General features: G+C 45.6%; 1 protein-coding gene and 1 long non-coding RNA gene across 4 annotated transcripts in view; one reads left to right on the top strand and one right to left on the bottom strand.

Moving 5' to 3' along the window:
* Positions 1–871: 871 nt before the first annotated feature.
* GPR139 (G protein-coupled receptor 139) lies at positions 872–18,127 on the bottom strand. Its single transcript, XM_021539793.4, has 2 exons — positions 17,919–18,127; positions 872–5,216 (listed from the first exon to the last, which is right to left on the bottom strand). Exons 1-2 carry the CDS (start codon positions 18,037–18,039, stop codon positions 4,282–4,284), a joined length of 1,056 nt encoding a protein of 351 aa, XP_021395468.1. The 5' UTR covers positions 18,040–18,127; the 3' UTR covers positions 872–4,281.
* Positions 5,182–18,148, top strand: part of LOC146766075 (uncharacterized) — a 49,647-nt gene continuing 36,680 nt past the window's right edge. For all 3 annotated transcript variants that reach the window (XR_014958527.1, XR_014958528.1, XR_014958526.1), the window contains exon 1: positions 5,182–8,922. This is a non-coding gene — a long non-coding RNA (uncharacterized LOC146766075). The remainder of the gene's footprint in view (positions 8,923–18,148) is intronic.

The raw sequence follows: 18,148 nt of genomic DNA, 5'->3' as shown, positions 1-18,148 counted from the left end.
ATTGTTAGAAGTGTCTGTGATTACAGTCTGGGATTTTTCTCAGCTGCTTTGTGTTGGTGACTCATTGTCATTCAAGCCCAGCTGGCACAACTGGGTTCTTGGTTTTTTCTGACTGCTGAGGTTTTATAGCAAATGTATTGTTACAGGCAGACAAGGGGAGAGCCTTGTGTTTATTACTGTTGAATTCATCCCATTTTTATCACTGCCATCTGCAAGGTCATCTGATTCTTACATGAAACACCTGTCCTTCAGTCCTGTGCCAGCAGTATAATTCCATTTTTATAACCTGTACACTTCATCAGTACTTCTCATGCCACAGCTGTTAATGAAAGAATTAAGACAGGCAGACCCCAGGCTCCTTGCTTAAGGAACAACTCAGATAAGCTCCATCAAGTCTGACAGTGCCCCTTTCCCCTCATTTGTCTCTTTGAAGCTGTATTTTAAACCTGTTCCCAAGCCTTTTACAGCAGGGAAATCTGACAAGCACTTCCTGCATGGTCCTCTCAGTGTGCTTAACCCTTCAGTGTTTGATCTCCAAGACATTTTCTGGTCTCTTGATCTCTTCTGATCTCTTGAAATTTTCTGGTCAGGTTCTTCTCTATTCTCTGCTTAGTTTTAGTATTTTTTGCCCTTTTACTTCTCCAGAGAAATAAGGAGCTTGATCCCAGACAGTTTTACATTTGCCAGGGGTATGAAATCTGCAGTGTTAGTCATGTTCATTTGAAAAAATGTTTAGCTTCTTCCATGTGCAGTCTCCTGAGGTTCAGAATCCACTTTCTATCTCCTATTTGTAGTGTATCATAAATATCTATAAATCAGAAGTATATAACAAGAATCCATAAATCAAACTATAACCCCAAACACGGTAGTAAGTTATGCACCATAATTTATTATAATACAAACAAGTTTGTCAAACACAATATATTGTCTACTTATGAAAATATCAATATTCACAATTTAAATAGGTGATAGGTCCCATAATTTTATATACCAGCAACTCATCTAAAAAGTATTTTGTTCCTAGCTGTGGTCTTCAATAATGTATACCTATTAGTAATTGTAAAACTGTCCATTCACAGCTTATTTTTTCTAATTGTAGATATTTGAAATATAAATTAGAGTACAAAAGACCATCCCCACAACAAAGATGGTTTTGTCTCCAGGATGTTTTTCCCTAAATAATGACACTATATGTGCTTGGTTAAGTTTTTACTATTGGAAAATTAGGATGTACAAATAATACAACAAGACAATGGCTAGTTAGCAACAGTCATTGCAAGATGCTTCACACAACCAAAAATAAGGCAAGTATTATCAACAGCAGCTCCCATATGGCAGACTAAAAAGTCAAGGCTTTATTATCCAAACTGGAGTCTAAGAAGGCTTTGAATGTTTGCTGACAAGATACAGCTTGATCCAAGGCCCTCCTAAAACTATGGGGATTGGAAAAACCAACCACAAAACCCATGAGCAACCTTCCCTTTTGACTTCAAAGGGCTTTGGAAGCAAGCTTTTAAAGCCCTAAATTATCAGAAGTGAAATGATCAGTCCACTGTACATGAAAATTGCACCTTGTCATTTCTAAAAGGATATGGAAAACGATTGCGAGTTTTTCCAAATAAGTTACAAGAATTTAATGCATTATTTTTCATAGGGAAAAAAATATGCAGAAAGATTTTTGTTTTTAAATACTGTAATTTACAAAAATACATTATCAGGACAGAAAAAATCAGATGACACTGACAGTTTGCAGGATAAACATTATGTTACAAAAATTAATAAGTCACAGCATGTGAATGGCAGCATATGCCATGCACTTAATTGATTTTTTTTAATAAATAAAAGCCCTAAACATTCACTATTTTCTTTAAGGTTACTATTATATTAAGTAGAATAGTGAACTTCTTGTATAAATAGGTATTTTTTCAATAGATACATTCTCGAAAATGAACCACTTATCTATATAGATATTGCACTTCAGACTCATTCACATTTAACTCAGACAAGCATTCCTCATAACAAATGTAGACTAAAAATAAGTTATCAATACAGTGTTTTCCAAAATGAAACATACAGTACCTTTTCCATAAGGTAACTTTGGTTACTATCAACTGACAAAGACCAGGGGGAGGTTTCTGAGAGAAGGGCAGGGAGGATGGCCACAAAACTGATTTTCTGTAAAACACTATAAAGGGAGCAATAATTTTAACCTTGTCATGACAAATACAGCAAGGCTAAGCATCCCTTTTACACTTTATTATTGCAAGGGTGAAGCTTTGAGATCACAAGGATGAACAGCCAACAGACTGAGACACTCATTTCTCTTTGGGGACATTTAAATGGATGCCATCCCTTTGGTGGGTGAGGCTGGAGAGGGTCAGCTTTTGCCCTCAGCCCCCATTTCCCCAGCTGTGCTCCTCTCCTTGCTCTGGCCTGGGGTCCCTGGGGTGCCTCAGCACCTTGCAGAGAATTGCTGAGCAGCTCTGCCACGGGGAGGGCCCTGGCAGCGTGTGGTCCTGGGGCCCTGGGCACCCCTCCCTGCCCTGAGTGAGCCCGGATCTCTCTGAACACCCCTTTGCCTCCTGGTGCCCATGGCCTGTGTCTTCTGCTGCCATTCCCTTCTGGGGAAGGTGAGCCTGGGTTTGGTGGGGCTGGCTCTTGCAGGATGTGGGTACCAGGCATCGTGCAAACACAACCTCTGTGCACAAGGGAACCAGGCTCTTGTCTTCACTTGGCATTTCTTAGGGGATTTGCACCAAAGCTGAGCCATCCATGTGTTTTAGAGAGATGTTTTCAGCCCTCTGATCCCATCCTAGCAGGACTGACTGGATCCCTCCTCAGAGGACCTCTCTGTGTTAGCTCCTGATGCACCACGAGCTCCCTGCTGCCACTGGAGATGGGCACAGGCTCAAACACAGCGTTAGCACCAAGCTGCCACTGATCCTGAGGTTCTGCTGTGTGCACCGACCACGCTGTTCACCACACACCTTCACTGCCCTCACACCAGTGAGGCTCTAGTAAGTGCCCAATGAATAGTTTGTGGCATGTGGCTCCAAGAGGCCACATGCCAAGATCTGAAAGGGAAAGAAATTAAAAGAAATGCATTTTCAGCCTTCCTGTAAATCTCTTCTTTTCTATATTTAGCATTGATAGGATGCTGGTCTTTGAGTGTGAAGGAAGAGAAGTTAACCTCCTTTAAATAAGTGAAATACTTAGACCAGCTTAAACTAAGGCTTTAATGTTTTTAGTGCTGTTGAGTATTTAATTAATTTCTTTCACAGTTTGTTTTTTTTTTTTAAACAACTAAATGGCAAATCTGCAATAGGATGGTATCATCCATCAGGAGAAAATCTTAAGTTGAGGTTTTTATACGTTAATCCCTAAAAGCCTGAACACAGGGGACAACTAACAGAATCTGTATTGATTAAGAAGGAATTTGAAGGCTCTGATCACTGCTCACAGGAGCAGCTTCAGTGAGAGCTCTGCTTTAGGCAGGACTTTGTTTCACCCTTGAAAGTCCTTAGACACCATGACTGAAATAGCTGGGGAAAGATGCTGCTTTTGTTCTTGGCTCTAGAAACATCCCTCCCTCCCTTGAGCTCCCCCGTCTCAGTCACATTCTTAAATAACAACTTAAAACATGCAAATATTGGCAGCTTGCAGGATTGCTTTCCATGCCAAGGCTGCATCAGGTACTGTATTGGTCCTCAAGCCTTGTTCAAATGAGCCCAAACCAGGCTTGTCACCATTGGTGTCTCACAGGCTGCCTCCTGCAAGGAGGTCTTGACAGCACAACTGTGTGTGGTGGCATTTCATGCCAGAATCAACACATAATTTTTGGCAAGTGCACACTCCAGAAATGGCACCTTCCACAGTACACAAAAGTATCTGTTTACTTTCTCAATAGCAAACTGATGGTCAAGTAAGGTTTTGTTGTGTTTTAAAAGGTTGTAATTAAACACTGCTGTGGCTTTGCCCTTCTGATGACTTTGGATTGCACTGGTGTTGGGATGCAAAACGTTTGAGTGTGACTGAACACTAAGACTTGAACTCTGAAGCATATTCAAAATGCTATATAAGAGATGGAGGTGTTTGCCTTCTCACTTTTGCTCCTAAAATCAAGTGCTCCTGTTTCCTCCCGACAGTCTGATCTGCCCCTGGCCACCCAGGGAAATGAAATCCAATGACTTCTCTTCAAATCAGCCACTTCAGAAAATTACATCCTGAAGATGTAACCACTTGAAAGGAACTTGCACCCAGAAACTCCAACTATTGGCCTTTTCATGGTGATATTTTTATAGGCTTCCCATTCTTATCATACTGGTAAACAAGCATTTTGATGCAGTGAGAGTTGGCTGGGGAAATCCAAGGGCTGCTTGTTATGGAAAAGTTATGGTTTGTATAGAATTGCACAGGTTGCTTCTGACACTTAAAGAAGGCTTTCAAGGTGGCAGCTGCCATAGTGCGAAATCTTTTGCTAATAAAACAGTAGAGGAAGAAATTAATTGCAGTGTTCAGCAGTGCCAGCATATTGGCGATGTCCGACACAATATGGACCACCCAGCTGTTGTTTATAGGAGACACGTAGAGGTGATACAATATCATGATTATTCTTGGCGCCCACAGTATGGCGAAAATAGAAGTTATAGTAAATAAAATGGCTGTTGTTTTCCCTGTGGAGTACCCTCGCAGGCGGAAATTGCTCTTTCGCCGCAGCTTGTACACAATGATGGAGTTCAGGATGAAGAAGATGGAGCAGGGCACTAAGTACACGGTGAAGCAGTGGACCCAGATGAGGACGTGGTGCATGGATGTGCTGATGTAGTCTTCAATCCAAATGTTGGGCCACCAGTAGTAGGGGATGCTGGTCAGGAAGCAGGTGATGTAGACGCTGACGATGACTTTGCGAGTGCGAGCGGGGTAGGAGACCGTGTGGTACTTGAGGGGGTGGCACACAGCGATGTACCGGTCGATGGTCAGCGGGACCGTAATCCAAATCGACGTGTGGATGGAAGAAAACTCCAAAACCTCAATGATTTTGTCCAGTACCTGAGGCATCTGTTTGTTTAAGATGAAGTCTTCCATGAGGAAGTCAACAAAGACGATGAAGAAGAGAACCAGGATGTCAGCAGCAGCTAGAGCTAGAAGGTAATTATAGGAGGACTTCTGCCTGCGAGCTACAAGCTGGGAGAGGATGATGACTGTCAAGATGTTTGCTGTGGAGAAAGAAACACAGAGTTAGGCTATTAAGATGTAACATCAGCTTTTCTGAGCACTTCCTTAAAGTTCTTCAAGCACTTGGCAACATGATCACCTTAATAAAGTTCAAGAAACCAAAAGGAAAACACCCCAGTTGAGTCTCTCAGAGAAGGTGTTGCAATGACTGGAGCATGTGGCCCTGCTCTCATCTGTGGAATCCAATCCCTGAGCAGGGGGTGCCTGAGCACACAAAAGGAATGGCAGCATGAGAAAAAAAGCTCACTCACACATTTATTCTTATTTCCCACCTTGTTTTTTTCACTTTTTCATATAACAAGGGATGAATGAGAAGGGTTTATATTTATATAAACATCCCTTGTAGTACTTGAGGGGTTTGCTGGAGCACTAAGGTGTAGCCAAATTGTAACTATTTCCTCTCGTTTACTAGAACTTACAGTGTAGTCTTGAATTGGAAAAAAAAAAATTCCTATTATTCCTACTATCAGTTTGGCTAGAATGAGACAGACAAGATTGTTCCCATCAGAAGCTGGTATCACTTGGCTAGAATACTTGAAGAAGTGCTTAAAAATCAGACTTCTGCTTTACTGTACAAGTGACTGCCAAATGTTTGTAGTTGATACTTTCCAAAGTTCTGTAAATCACCTCTTCTGTGCATTCAGTGCTTCAAACATTTCTGCCAGCTTTGATGGATTTCCCAAAACAAATCAACAATAATTGTAAAGATGTCTTTAAACCAGAGAATAAGGAAGTTGGTAACAAAAAGGTAATGACAGCCTAGGACATGTCCTACAGTTGAAAATGCTTGATTTTTAAAAAACTGTTTTACTTGGCACTGAAAAAACTTCCTTCTTCATGAATGCCTTCAAAGCCTGCTGTCTGGGAGCAGATTTCTGCCACCAGGGAAATGAACTGTAGCAGAGTGAGTGATCTTGACTAACAGCCCTTACCTATTTTTTGTTAACTGAATGTATTAATTTTATATCTTGAAAAAGAAAAAAAAAACCAAACATGACAATCAACTGACTCTTCTCCTATATTAAAAAAAAAAAAAAAAAAAAAAAAAAAAAAAAAAGAAGCAGCACGATCTTTCCAATGGTACTCTCTCAAATTGCCTTCAGGGGAATTTTCCCAATTCTGTCCTCCATTTATGTGAATGCAACTGCATTGATTTCAGCTCAGCACAGACGTGGGAGACAAGAGGTGATACAGCCAGAACTGCTGTGTCATTTTTCACTTACTTGCTTAGAAATGCCTCTGCTGTGCCTGCTGATGAGCCCTGGAGATGCAGTGAGTGATGTACTGTCAAGGAAATCCTCGAGCTGGACTGTTTATCATGGCTCTGCAGCCACTGCTGCTTTTGGCCAGCCAGGCTGACTGGCTCAGCTTCCCAGATATTGGATGTGACCCACGGGGTGCATCTTCTCTTTAACTCCTCTGGATCTGACTCATTCCAGCCCCAGCAGCTGGAGCCAGTGAGCAGCACGGGGGATGTCTGGAGGCACTGGTCCCTGCTGATAGCTCTGGCCTGACTGCCAGAGCAGCTCCTGCAGGGATGCTGAAGCTGTGCTGTGTGCAGGTACAGCAGCCCTGCTCCTCACACTTTCTGCCTATTTCAGGGGTCCTGCTGATGGTTCTAACCCCACTCTGTTTTGCTACAGAAGCAGATCTATGAGCAGTCCCTTGTACCCTTTGCCCCTGCCTCTCTCAGGGATCCCAGCCACAGCAGTGTGCTGAAATGCAAGTTATCTACCTAAGGCCAGCTAGCCCTGCTTGGTGAGGCAGATTAGAAAATTGATCTGACAAAGTACACACCAGATCTACCTTTTTTTTTTTTTTTTTTTTTTTTTTTTTTTCAGGAGTTACTGTATCTTGTATTGGAAATGCTTTCCTGGGATCACATTAGAGGTTTTTCTTGCTGGATGATATGAAATATAGTAACAACATTTACTTTGTGAAAAAAGATACATTCTGGGCTGCAGCAGAAAGTTGCCAGTCTGCCAGTGTCTTAGAACAGGGTCTGTGAGTATTTTTCCTGCTACAAACTGTTTAGGGAAACTGTAGATGAGCTGTGGATGCTTCAGTCCTGCATCCATTTCCTAGCCAGTGTCAAGTTGGTCTTTGGTGTGTCCTCAAACAGTATCTAAATCTCAGGAAAATGGAAAAATGGGTGGATACACCACTCTGTGTGAGCAGCTGTGTCCTTGTGCCAGTCTCAGTAACTCCTGTCTCCTCAGTGTCTTGCTCTCCTTTGGGCAAAAATTACTCACTGTGGGTGAAAGGTGATAGAAGAGTATTTGTGACCAAATTTTAACCCTGCTGACACTAATTCTTGCACTAGCATGGTAGTCTGTGATGAGAACTATGGCAGAGATGATGATGATGAAGATGATGATGATGATGGTGATGATGGAGATATAAAAATACTTGTCTCTGCTGTAATGTAGGTGGATCTACGTAGAGCTGCTGGATAGGTCAGTACCCCTAAATTGTCCTGGATGGTACACTGCCCATTTCTTGCAGCGTATTTTCTAGATACTAAGTGGTTAAGATCATTTGAATTTGAAAGAGATTGATCACTGTGCTGGGAGATGATTAGGGGATGACAGATGGGAATTTATGCCAGCATCACTTGCTGCAGTGCAGTATTCTGAATTTATAAATATCTGTTTGAGAACCAGGGCTTGATTGGGGACTAGCTGGCTGAAGCCTTGAGGTGCTGCTGGCAGATTTAGAAGCAACTGGACAAAATGGCAGTCTCAGTTCTTTCCCTCCAGTCATGAGGACATGAGACATTTGAGACACAGCATCCAAGAGTCTCTGATACCTGAACACCTTTGTTCCAGGCTTTGTTCTAAGGCAACCTTCTAACTCAGCCAGGCTTCACCACAGGACACCTACATCCCTCCTTGGACACCTCTTCTGACTTTATCAGCTCCGGGGAACAAATTGCAGCACCAAAATTCATGCCATTGGAGGTTCTTAGTGTCTGAGAGGGATCTTCCTTTAGGAGTATCTTTGGTCCCTGTGTGGCTTTGGATTTACTTCCCAATCCAAAGCTGTGCTGCCTTGGCTGCAGAGCCTGGGCAGTCTTCTGTGCCTCAAAGCAGTGCCTGTTCCCTAGGGCACAGTCTTGCCCCCAGCTTCTCGTTTTGTGGATTACAGTCATCACTCAAATAGTGTCTAACTCGGCCTTTGCAGGGGATTTGAAGAGCTCCTTTCAATCACTATTTTCAACACATGTGAGCTTAATCAGGAATGATTGTATCTGTCTAAAGAAGAAATAGGCACAGTTCTGGGCTTTATTTGTGGGTTTTGTTTTTTAAATTGAGAGCACTTTGCACGTACACAGCAGCCTGTGCAGTCAGTGGCCTTTACAACGCCAGCAGTAGCCCCCTGCACTGGGAACAGGGCTGGTGCTGTAGTTCAGCAGTTCAGCTTCACAAACCACCTACATGAAGCAGCCACGAGTGTTGATCACTGAGCGTGATAAACATTAGGTCATGGAATATAATGGACACCTTTTACCCAACACAGTTGTTGCTAGGATCACCACAAATTATTGTGTAACGTGTGAAACTTCTCTGGAGCTTAGCAGTAGTCACCTGACTGGCACAGAGAGACAGCTTACAAATGGGAAATTTCAAGTTGCTTCAGAAAAAATGTTAGTAATACCTCCTTTTCAGATTTAAGAACTCCAAGAATGTAAGTACAATATGCTAAAAATAAGCTGTGAGAAAAAGGGATGTTCTGGCTTGATGGGAATAGATGATTTCCTCCAAGCTAGGAGGCAATATTCAAATGTAAACAGGTACTTTGTCTAGCAGGCAGATCTGACCACGGTTCCTAACACAGCTGCTCACCAATAGCTGCCAGACTGGAGATGAGGATGGCATTCAGCCCTTATTTTGTGTGGGAGCTCTCTGGAGAAGCTGATGACAATGGGTGATTTCTGACAAAGGTGCTACATAACAGAGGTTCTTAACAAAAAACAACCAAGAATATTGTGGCAAGGTAAATACATGATAATTACTTATGTTGGCTGTAGCTGGTTATGTGATCTTTTTAAATGACCTCTGGATGCTGTTTGCCCTTAAAGACGATAGGTTAGGTCTACATTTTCCTCTTACAACCAATGTAGATCAAACTCAGTACTAGAGCAGATGGGGACAGACTGAACAGTGCTTCAGTTTGTTCCTCTCTTTTATTATCATATCCTGAGTTAAACTGTTGTGAAGCATAAAGGGATACTTTATAGAATATAATTAGTGCAATACAAGTTTTCTCTTCCCAGGGAGTTCCTGTGAGGATTGGTTTTTGAAAATAAATGGATTTATTTGTTGTTCAGCTGTCTGAGTGTTGTCAAACAGCACACAGCAAGGCACCCCATGAGGGAAGAGCTATCAGCTTCTGCTAGTGACTGCATCATCTCCAAGGGAATGGAGAGGGGATATATGCCAAAAAAAAAAAAAAAAAAAGGAAAAAAGAAGAAAAAAAAAGAGCATCATAAAACTACGGCAGGCACAGATGCAGGATTGCTACTGGAGGAGATTTCACATCTTGTGTGAAGGCTCTCGTGTGGCTTGTGCTTAGAAAATCCCATGTGCAGGGACAGGCCATGCCAGTTCTGAGGTGGTAGAGGATGGCCAAGCTCCTGTCCGGGACAGCCCAAACTCCCTCCTGTGTGCAGGAGCCTGGGTTAGCTACTGCCAGGAAAACACAGCACGGCCTTGTGCTTCCAAGTCACAAGTGAATGAGGCAGCCTGTGCCAGAGGCCAGATCCTGACAATGAAATCTGCCCTCTGGGGCCGTTTTTCTCACTGACAGCATTTACTAGCTGAGATGGCCCTGGGGAAGGATGCAGTGAATGAGGTACTCTGCTCTGCAGCTGGCATTGGCCATCAGTGGGGCACAGAGGCCAGAGAAGGATTTCAGTCCAGCACAAGCACTTCCTCACTGTTGGAGGGCACAGCCACAGCAAATGGCTCGGAGCTGCCAGGGGCTGATACTTCCTTTGCCAGCACCGAGGCTGGAGTGCAGCAGATTGTCTGGCTGAAAGGTGTCACTACACCGTGCTGCTTTTGGCTCTCCTAGACCACTGGAGTTTTTCTGGAGTAGTCTGTATAAAATAGAGCTATTGCTGCAGTATGAGAATGGCCCAGAAGGAACACTGGGCTGGGATGCGGGGAGGTTCTGGTTTGGGCTCACTGAGGCCACATGTATGAATGTGACAGGATCTGGTTCTCCTCTTGCCATATTCACCCTCCTTGTCCACCTTCATGAGATGGCCCTGCAGAGCAAAAAGTCTCTAATGAGTCCCAGAAAGTCCTCCTGCCATATCAAAGCCTTATTTAGAGGTACCTACACAAGGATCAAAATGTCTAAAATGCATATCTCAAAGTCTAGCCTTGTATCTTGCTACTAGAGCAGTACAGCTTTCTGATGGAAACTGGTGCTGGGAACAGAAAAAGTGATCTGCAAAACAATGCAGAAATCATAAAAGGAATTTGGTTATTCATGCAACGTATCTGGACAGACAGGGATTTTCAAGGCCATGTGGGTATCTCATTTGGCAAGTGTCTGTGGCTTCTAAATGTGGGCTGTCAGTGCAGTGTAAGGGGTCTCAAGCTGAGTAACTCGAGCTCCAGGGTGACAAAACCCTTTTGATACCAAATGCCAAAGTACTGAGGCAGGTGCCAAAGGTGTTTCATGGGATGACTGGGATGGAGAGAGGATGTGATTTCATAAGGGCATTGCCATGAATTCTTTACTGAACATGAATAATTAAGAGGATTTTACCTTTGATTGTGGTTTTGCTAAAATAAACCAGTCTTTATGTCTTCCTAAAGCATTAGGTAATGCAATAGGAGCTCATGCTTGCAAACCCCATGGCCAAGCTTTCTCAGAGACAACGCCAATTTTACACAGTATGCAGGAAATTACAGGCTTTGTAAAACCACTGCAGTTTGGCTTTATTCCCCCACGGAGAATATACTGCATCCCCACTAGATATATCACTCCTTGGTGTGGTAGTCAGGACATTGAAGAAAACATACTTGGAGTGAACAAATATGTGAGAAATATCTTAGTCTGATGTAACTGACAGGTCATTTGTCTTGAGACCCAAAGCAACCTCTAGAGCACCTGTCCATGCAGACAGTACTCCATATGATGGAAAAGATGGAGAGGATTAATGACTGTACATTGCAGGGACTCTGTTTCAGGTGGCAGAAGGGAAGATTTCAGCATTACAATAGGCAAGCTTCTCTTTTCTTCCATGGATGAAGGGATAAAATTCTTTTCGGTCATCTTCTGTACTGCTAATTCTCGTCCTGCTTGGCTGCTGCACTTCATTCTCTCTGCACAACCACACTGGGGTCCTGAGGGGCAACCTAATACCATCTTCTCCCATTAAGTCACCCTAAGAACAGCACCAAGGGCATTCCAGACATTGGGTTTTAGTATCTATAAGTACATATCTGTATTCTGCAAAATGAAAATTGATTTGTATGTAAGGCCTCCTGTGATCAAGGAGTGAATTTTGGCTTTGTTTCCTTTTCTGGTGTCTCAAAGCTAACGAGAAAATATATTTTAAACTCAAAAAGACCACCTGAAACAGCAGGTGGAAGCTTTTGTGGACAGGGATTGCTTTGCCCTTGGTGTGTGAAAGCAGAGCCCACACCCCACCAGGACTTCTCATGTTGTTTGTTTGCCTACACCGAATTGTGACGTGTGTGGTTAAAGGCCTTCTGCTGGCTTCTTTCTGCTGATTCACCTCTGTTTCACAGAAGGGAGCAGAAAGAGGATGAGGAGGAGAGAACTAAGTAAGGGGGTGGATGAAGAACAGCAGGATATTAGACTGCCTAGTGCTTCTGACTGTTTTGACTTTACAACTGGGGGCTCTGCATTACCCACCTACCGTGAAAACTGGCTGTGCTCTCTCTTTTGTGTCATTGTCATTTCAAGGAAAAATGTACTTTGGAGTTTTTCCTTTCCAATCCATATTAGCAGCCTGCCATGCAAGGTTGTGCACTTCATAGTCTGCTGAGCCTCCCAAATATGGCACCTCATTATCATTACAGCCCCGACAGTGTTGCTTCCTACTGACGTGGCAGAAGAAATCCAAAGTTAGCAATTGCACTCTGTCTAGTGGCATCCAGAAATGTACAATCAACTTCTCCAGAATCCATGCATTAGCATGGATTCAGCCACATGCTGCCTTTCAGGCTGCAAGATTTTAGCAGCTCTGTATGTACTGACCAAACAAAATCACTTCCATCTGCACACCTCTGCTGTCATCAGTTCTGTGCAGGAACAGAATGAATCTATTATTTTTCATAATGGTTTTCTCTCCTAAGGAACAAGCATTCATTTTACAATAGGAAATGACTCATTTTAAGCATGTTAGCAGCAGTTTTGTTCCTCTCTGTCCAGTACTGCTACTGTAAATGAGCTGTAGTGGCCTTTAGTTGCTCCAATAGCCAAGCTAAAGTTCTGGCAACCTATTTGTCCCTTTTTAGTAGGATGCAATGTACTGGCCTTGCATCCAATTCAGATTTTAAGTCAGAGAATATATGGCCTTTGAGTAATAAGGGTGGTTGAATTAGGTCTCAGGAGGGTTTGGTTCTTATTCACTAATGAGCGGCAGCAGAAGAGTGCTGTTTTTTGAGTGCTGTTTTTTCAAGGTCATAACTCTACACTGTAACAACTCTCCCACTCATATTTTCAGATCTTCCTTTAGCACTTCTATTTTTCAGGTATGCTGCTATGAGAAAGACTATTTATCCAGGTGCTGGAAATGGTCTCTTTAATCAGGAGCCTGTACTGTGACTGCAGAAGAATACACTAGGCAGTAGATGGCAAGAATCCAAAACAAGTCAGGCACTTCTACAGTGCTGTGTGCTCTGTGTACACCTACCTCTGCCTGCTTTGGCATTTACTGCTACTACACACCACGTGAGTCACCAACAAACATTGCTACCTGTTCCCCTTACTGCTCGTGGTACCAGCTGGGTCACAGCTGTGGGCACAAGGACAGCAATGCTCTCCACACTCCCCACACAGCCAAGGAGTGGAGGGAACACAGCTGGGCTGCTGCATGGTGGTGGTCTCTTGATCAGGGGTGCTCAGCCCACCAACAGTACCTGCCTTGCCAGGATGATGACCCAGGCATGCACATCTCCCAGACATTCTCCTTATTCCAAACTTTATATAGAGAGAAGGCTCCAGAAGGATCAGGTCTCCATCTTTTCACCTTGCCTACGCCTATATTGCAGTTTGCACAGGCACAGTGCACCCATGTGTCAATCCAACACCCTGGGGAGCATCTGCCTTGCTGTGCAAGCCAGTCTGTAATCTGTTAGGGCAAGGTCCATAAGTGATCTGTCTTGTATCTGTCTCTTCACGGAGTGTTAAACCAGTTAGGCACCCCTGCTGAGCTGACATGTTCCTCCAGGTGAGGATTGCAGCTCCTCTCCCTCCACATGGAGCCCTGTGAATGCACTCTGTGCTTGGCTGGGCTTTGAATGACCCAGGTTGTCCCCATCTCCACGTCACCTTGTTCAGCAGCAGGTCTGACATGAACACTGCCTGTTTGCACCTTCCAGCTGGGAGCATCCAAGCACATCCAGGCTGCTCTCCCAAGCTTGTGAAGTCCTGAATCTACATTTAGATCATTGTGACTGGTTTAATTCAAAGGCCTAAAGTACAAATAAAAGAAACAGTTGTGGACCAGGCTCCTGAACTTTGGAGTGGCACTTCCCTGGGGTATTGCTGTGACTCTGTTGCCTCCTGGAGATGCTGTAGGTGTTGTGCTTTCTGTCACTGGGATGCAATGATCCCTGGAGCCAAGGCACATCCCAGGTAGGCAACTGATGGAGCAAAATGGAACCAGCAATCCCACTGGGACTGCCTAAGAAAGCCAGATTTCACTCTGCCTCTCACACTGTCAGGAAATGAGCCCTGGGAACTTGGATCAGGCCAGATCCTGATCTAGGAAATGCTGATGCTCTGTCCTTTCAGCAGCAATACACTCCTATTCCTGATGGAAAAGTGACTGCATGCAAGGCAACTCCATTGCTGCTGCTCCCCCTAATGAAGCAGGAATCAAGGTCAAAGCCAGGTGTCTGCAGCAAGCAGTGCTGCTTCTGTGCCTGACCTTCTTGGTTGTGTTCAGTGGCCCCACCACAGAAGGAGCTCTTTGGTGCAGCTGCTTTGTGCAGCTCTCACTGACAAAGGGACTGACTGAGAGTGATACCTGTTGATCTTTGCTTTCTCACCTTTACCAGCCCCCTCTTGGACTGAATCAGAGCAATTTATTCCCTCCTCCATGTCCAATACCATCCCTTCCCTAGCGTTTTCTCACACTAAAGCAAGAAATACTTCTATTAAGACTTTTTCCAGCCCTTCTCTTGCCTCTCAGCTAACTGCAGGTGCTTCAGAGGTTCTCTCTGACAGAAAAGGGGAGTATAGGGTTAACAGAGCAGAGGCTGCAGAACAGCTCCAAAAATGCTCCATAAAACATTCCCCTTTAAATGGGAGAGGACCCCACTTCCAGTGCTTCTGCCTCCTCCTTGCACTGGCATTTTCTCCTTGTTCCCTGCAGCCTTATCCTGAGACACCCCACTCCTGCAAGCAGGACCGTGTACCTGCAGGACATCTTTGCACGCCTGCACTCAAGTTTCAAAAAACTGTCTCAGCCTTACCAGCCTCTGCTCAGATGGAAAAGAAGCAGCCTCCTGGCCCAGCAGTCTGAAGGCACAATGACCCGTGGTAGGGCTGCAGGCACCTCGGGTGCAGTACCAGCCCTGCAGGGTCAGCATGCAGTGGTGGCTCCCTAGGGTGCAGCCTGGTCCTTATCTCTGTGTGCTACTGCCAGAGCAGGGCTGAAGGGAGTTCACTTTGCTCTCCTCTCTGCTTTTTACAGGATTTCTAGTGCCTGGTTGAACAGAGAGGGAGAATGAGCCACTGCTGACAACAGGGTCTGCTGAGGTGCCTGGCTTATACAGGGGTGGGAGGCAGAGGATGCTTCTACTGCACACACAGCCAGGCCTGGCAGTGCTTGGCCTCAACGTGGAGTTGTTGAGTTAGTGAATTTTCCTTCAGACAGTACAGCAGGAAAGGCAGAAACAGTTAACTGGCTTCTCTTTTCCTAAGTCTATCTTCAAGATTTGTGGCAAGGAGTTAACGCTTTCCATTTCAGTGAAAAACTGCACTAGTGCTGTGTTTGAGGACAGGGTTTCTTTTAAATTCTTGGCATCAGACGGAGCTGATTAAGATCCCACATAGTTCAGGACTCTTTTTCTAACAGCCAGTAAAGTCTGCTACCTTTACAAATTTCTAATGTTAAAAACTGAAGAGCAGCTTCAAATTAAAACATGAAAAGCTCTTTTTAACACTGCTGTCACCCTGTACCCCATCCTCAATGAAGCCTGGCAGTGTGAGTCTTCCCCCAAGCACATCCAGCTTGTTCTCATCTCTGTGAAGTCTCATGAATTTCTCGTGCACTCAGCACACTGTGCATTTACTCAGCATACTGTACATGTGCAGTGAGTCCAGGTGTCAGTGCCAATGCTGTCCTCAGACAATGTGCTCTGGACACATCCACACCTGACGTAAGCCCACTGAACCCAGCAGTGCTGCACCACCACATGCTTTGGCTGGTTCTGTTAAGCACTGTCACTATGCCACTGCTCTATTCAACTGATGTCTGATCCCTTGAGAAATGCAGGAGACCACTGCTAACTCGGACCATGTCTGATTTTAACCATGTTCTTAAAGTGACAGTGTTAGGTCTGTAATTACAATGCAGTGTCCTCAGGGAGCTGGTGCAAGTATGTGCAGAATGTTCATTAAGGATTTTTCTTGTCTGTGCACTCAAGACTTTTCCCCATTTCAGAAACATACAAAGGCAAGCTTAGCCACAGACTACTTCTTCACCTGATGATCCTGAGAGGGTTTTCTCAGTTCCTAGGAGACTGGTGCTGAAATCAGAGCCTGTCATTACTATGGACATCTAGGAAGCCCCTGAGGAATTAATAAAGAGGAAACTACCTCCTGTTCCTGCTGGCTGGGTCTCTTCAGGTCAAGGCTAAGATTCATCAATGTTTTGGAGCTCCGATACTTGCCTGTGCCCTGCATCCTCTGTGGGTAAATACAGAACTTAACTTCCCAGTTCTCTGAACTATTAGCCAATTGGCAAATTTTAATTATAAGCCAGAAATAGGAAAAAAAAAACCCAAACCAAAACAACATAAAGCACATAAATTCATATGGAGAGTGGTAATTGCATGCATGCTGCTCAGAGGCAGGCTTCTCTTCATGTCTGATTAAAATTTTTTCTACAAAATAATTGCTTAAAGAAGGAATTGAGGTGAACAAGCATTTAGAAACTGTAGAGTATTACCTATCATTGCTGCTTGCCATTCCACATGGCATGTAAAATGTGTAGCTCTACACAGACACAACCAAACTCTCCTTTATCACCCTTAAAATACCAATTCACCTTGGTGCATCTGAACTTTTCCCCAACTTATTCTACTTGTCCTTGGGATCACTCTAAGTCACTCTCAGGCTGGAGCTGTTAAGTCAGTGAGCAAGACATGCTGTTTGTCCACCCAAGCTGTGCTGGGATGGCAGCTCTGCCCACTGACTACTGCAGCTCCCCTTGGTCCTGAGTGCAAGGACCTCATGGCAGCCAAGGCAGCCCCCTCTGGGAGGAAGCACCTGCTCAGTCTGGGCTCACACAGTACTGCCGATGTGATGCTCGAGTGGCATCTGCACATCTGGGGCTGTGTGCTGGCAGTGCTGCCTCACAGGTGCTCACATCCAAGCTTGGGACATCCTTTCCTCCCTTATTTATGCTGTCTCTAGCTTTTCTTGTTCCAAGCATTTCTATAAGGTCTTTGTCCCCTTTTTAAGCAGGAAATTTTGCTCAGGATTATACACTCTGGAGACCTCTGCCTGTCAGCTGGGACCTTCTTCCGAGCCCTGTACCTGCATTGAGGGGTCTCAGTGTCAGCATTGCCGTTGCCTTTGCAGCACACTGACCTCAAGACTGGACCTTCTACCTCCTGTCCTGCTCCACCAGCCGCAGGGACAGGCTCAAGAGTATGACAACTGTCTGCTAAGCTCCTGACAACGTGCTCCTTCCCCAGTCAAGTTCTGTGGCTGTGGCGCGTCGTTTCCTAAAGCCAGCCCTGCCCCACGGAGCCGGGTGGGGATTTGCAGCAGAAAAACTCGGCAGCTACAGCTGCGCTCACTGCCGGCCGGGCAGGCGCTCGGCGGGGACCCGGCCCCCTGGGTACCGCTCTGGTACTCGCATGGCCAAAACGACAATGACACAAACTTCACCACAGGCTGACTCTGTATGTCAAGTTCAAAGTCAGGATGCCCGAAGCCGGGGAGAGGGCGAGGACAGGCAGGGACAAATCCCGGTGATGGAGGCAGCGCCGGGACGGCAGCCGGGCAGGGAGATGCTGCTGTCCGGGAGATGCTGGGGTCAGGGAGATGCTGCTGTCCGGGAGATGCTGGGGTCAGGGAGACGCTACTGCCCGAACCGCCCGCGCTCACCCCGCCGGGCACGCGGAGCCCGGGGCATCCCGAGGACACCGCGGGCGCTCCCTCGCCCGCCCCGCCCCGCACAGCGGGCAGGAGCCGCTCCGGCCGGCGCCCCGCAGCCTCGCCCGTCCCGCGGCACTCACCCGGCAGCCCGAGGCAGAGCAGCAGGCTGTAGTAGACGACAGGTGCGTACCCCAAGCCGCAGCCATAGCGGTGGTGCGCCAGGAGCGAGCCGTTGTGGAGGTGGAGGTGGTTGTGCTCCATGGACCCGCCGTGCCCGCTGCCGGCGCTCGCTCCGCCGCTCGGGCCGCCCCTCGCACGCTCCGCGGCGGCGGCGAGCGCGGCGCGGCCCCGCGGCGGGCGGCGGCACATG

This window comes from Lonchura striata, chromosome 14 (assembly GCF_050655825.1).
Source record: "Lonchura striata isolate lonStrDom1 chromosome 14, ASM5065582v1, whole genome shotgun sequence".
NCBI classification, from domain to species: domain Eukaryota; kingdom Metazoa; phylum Chordata; class Aves; order Passeriformes; family Estrildidae; genus Lonchura; species Lonchura striata.
Note: the sequence above shows the minus strand (reverse complement) of the source record. Positions and strands in the feature narration are given on the sequence as shown.

Bases quoted from the DNA above. Each gene is read 5' to 3' on its own strand.
- GPR139 (XM_021539793.4), bottom strand. From the start codon at position 18,039: ATGGAGCACAACCACCTCCACCTCCACAACGGCTCGCTCCTGGCGCAC. The intron at 5,217-17,918 runs GTGAGTGCCGCG...CTTTCTCCACAG, and splicing joins GCTCTGCCTCGGGCTGCCGG to CAAACATCTTGACAGTCATC.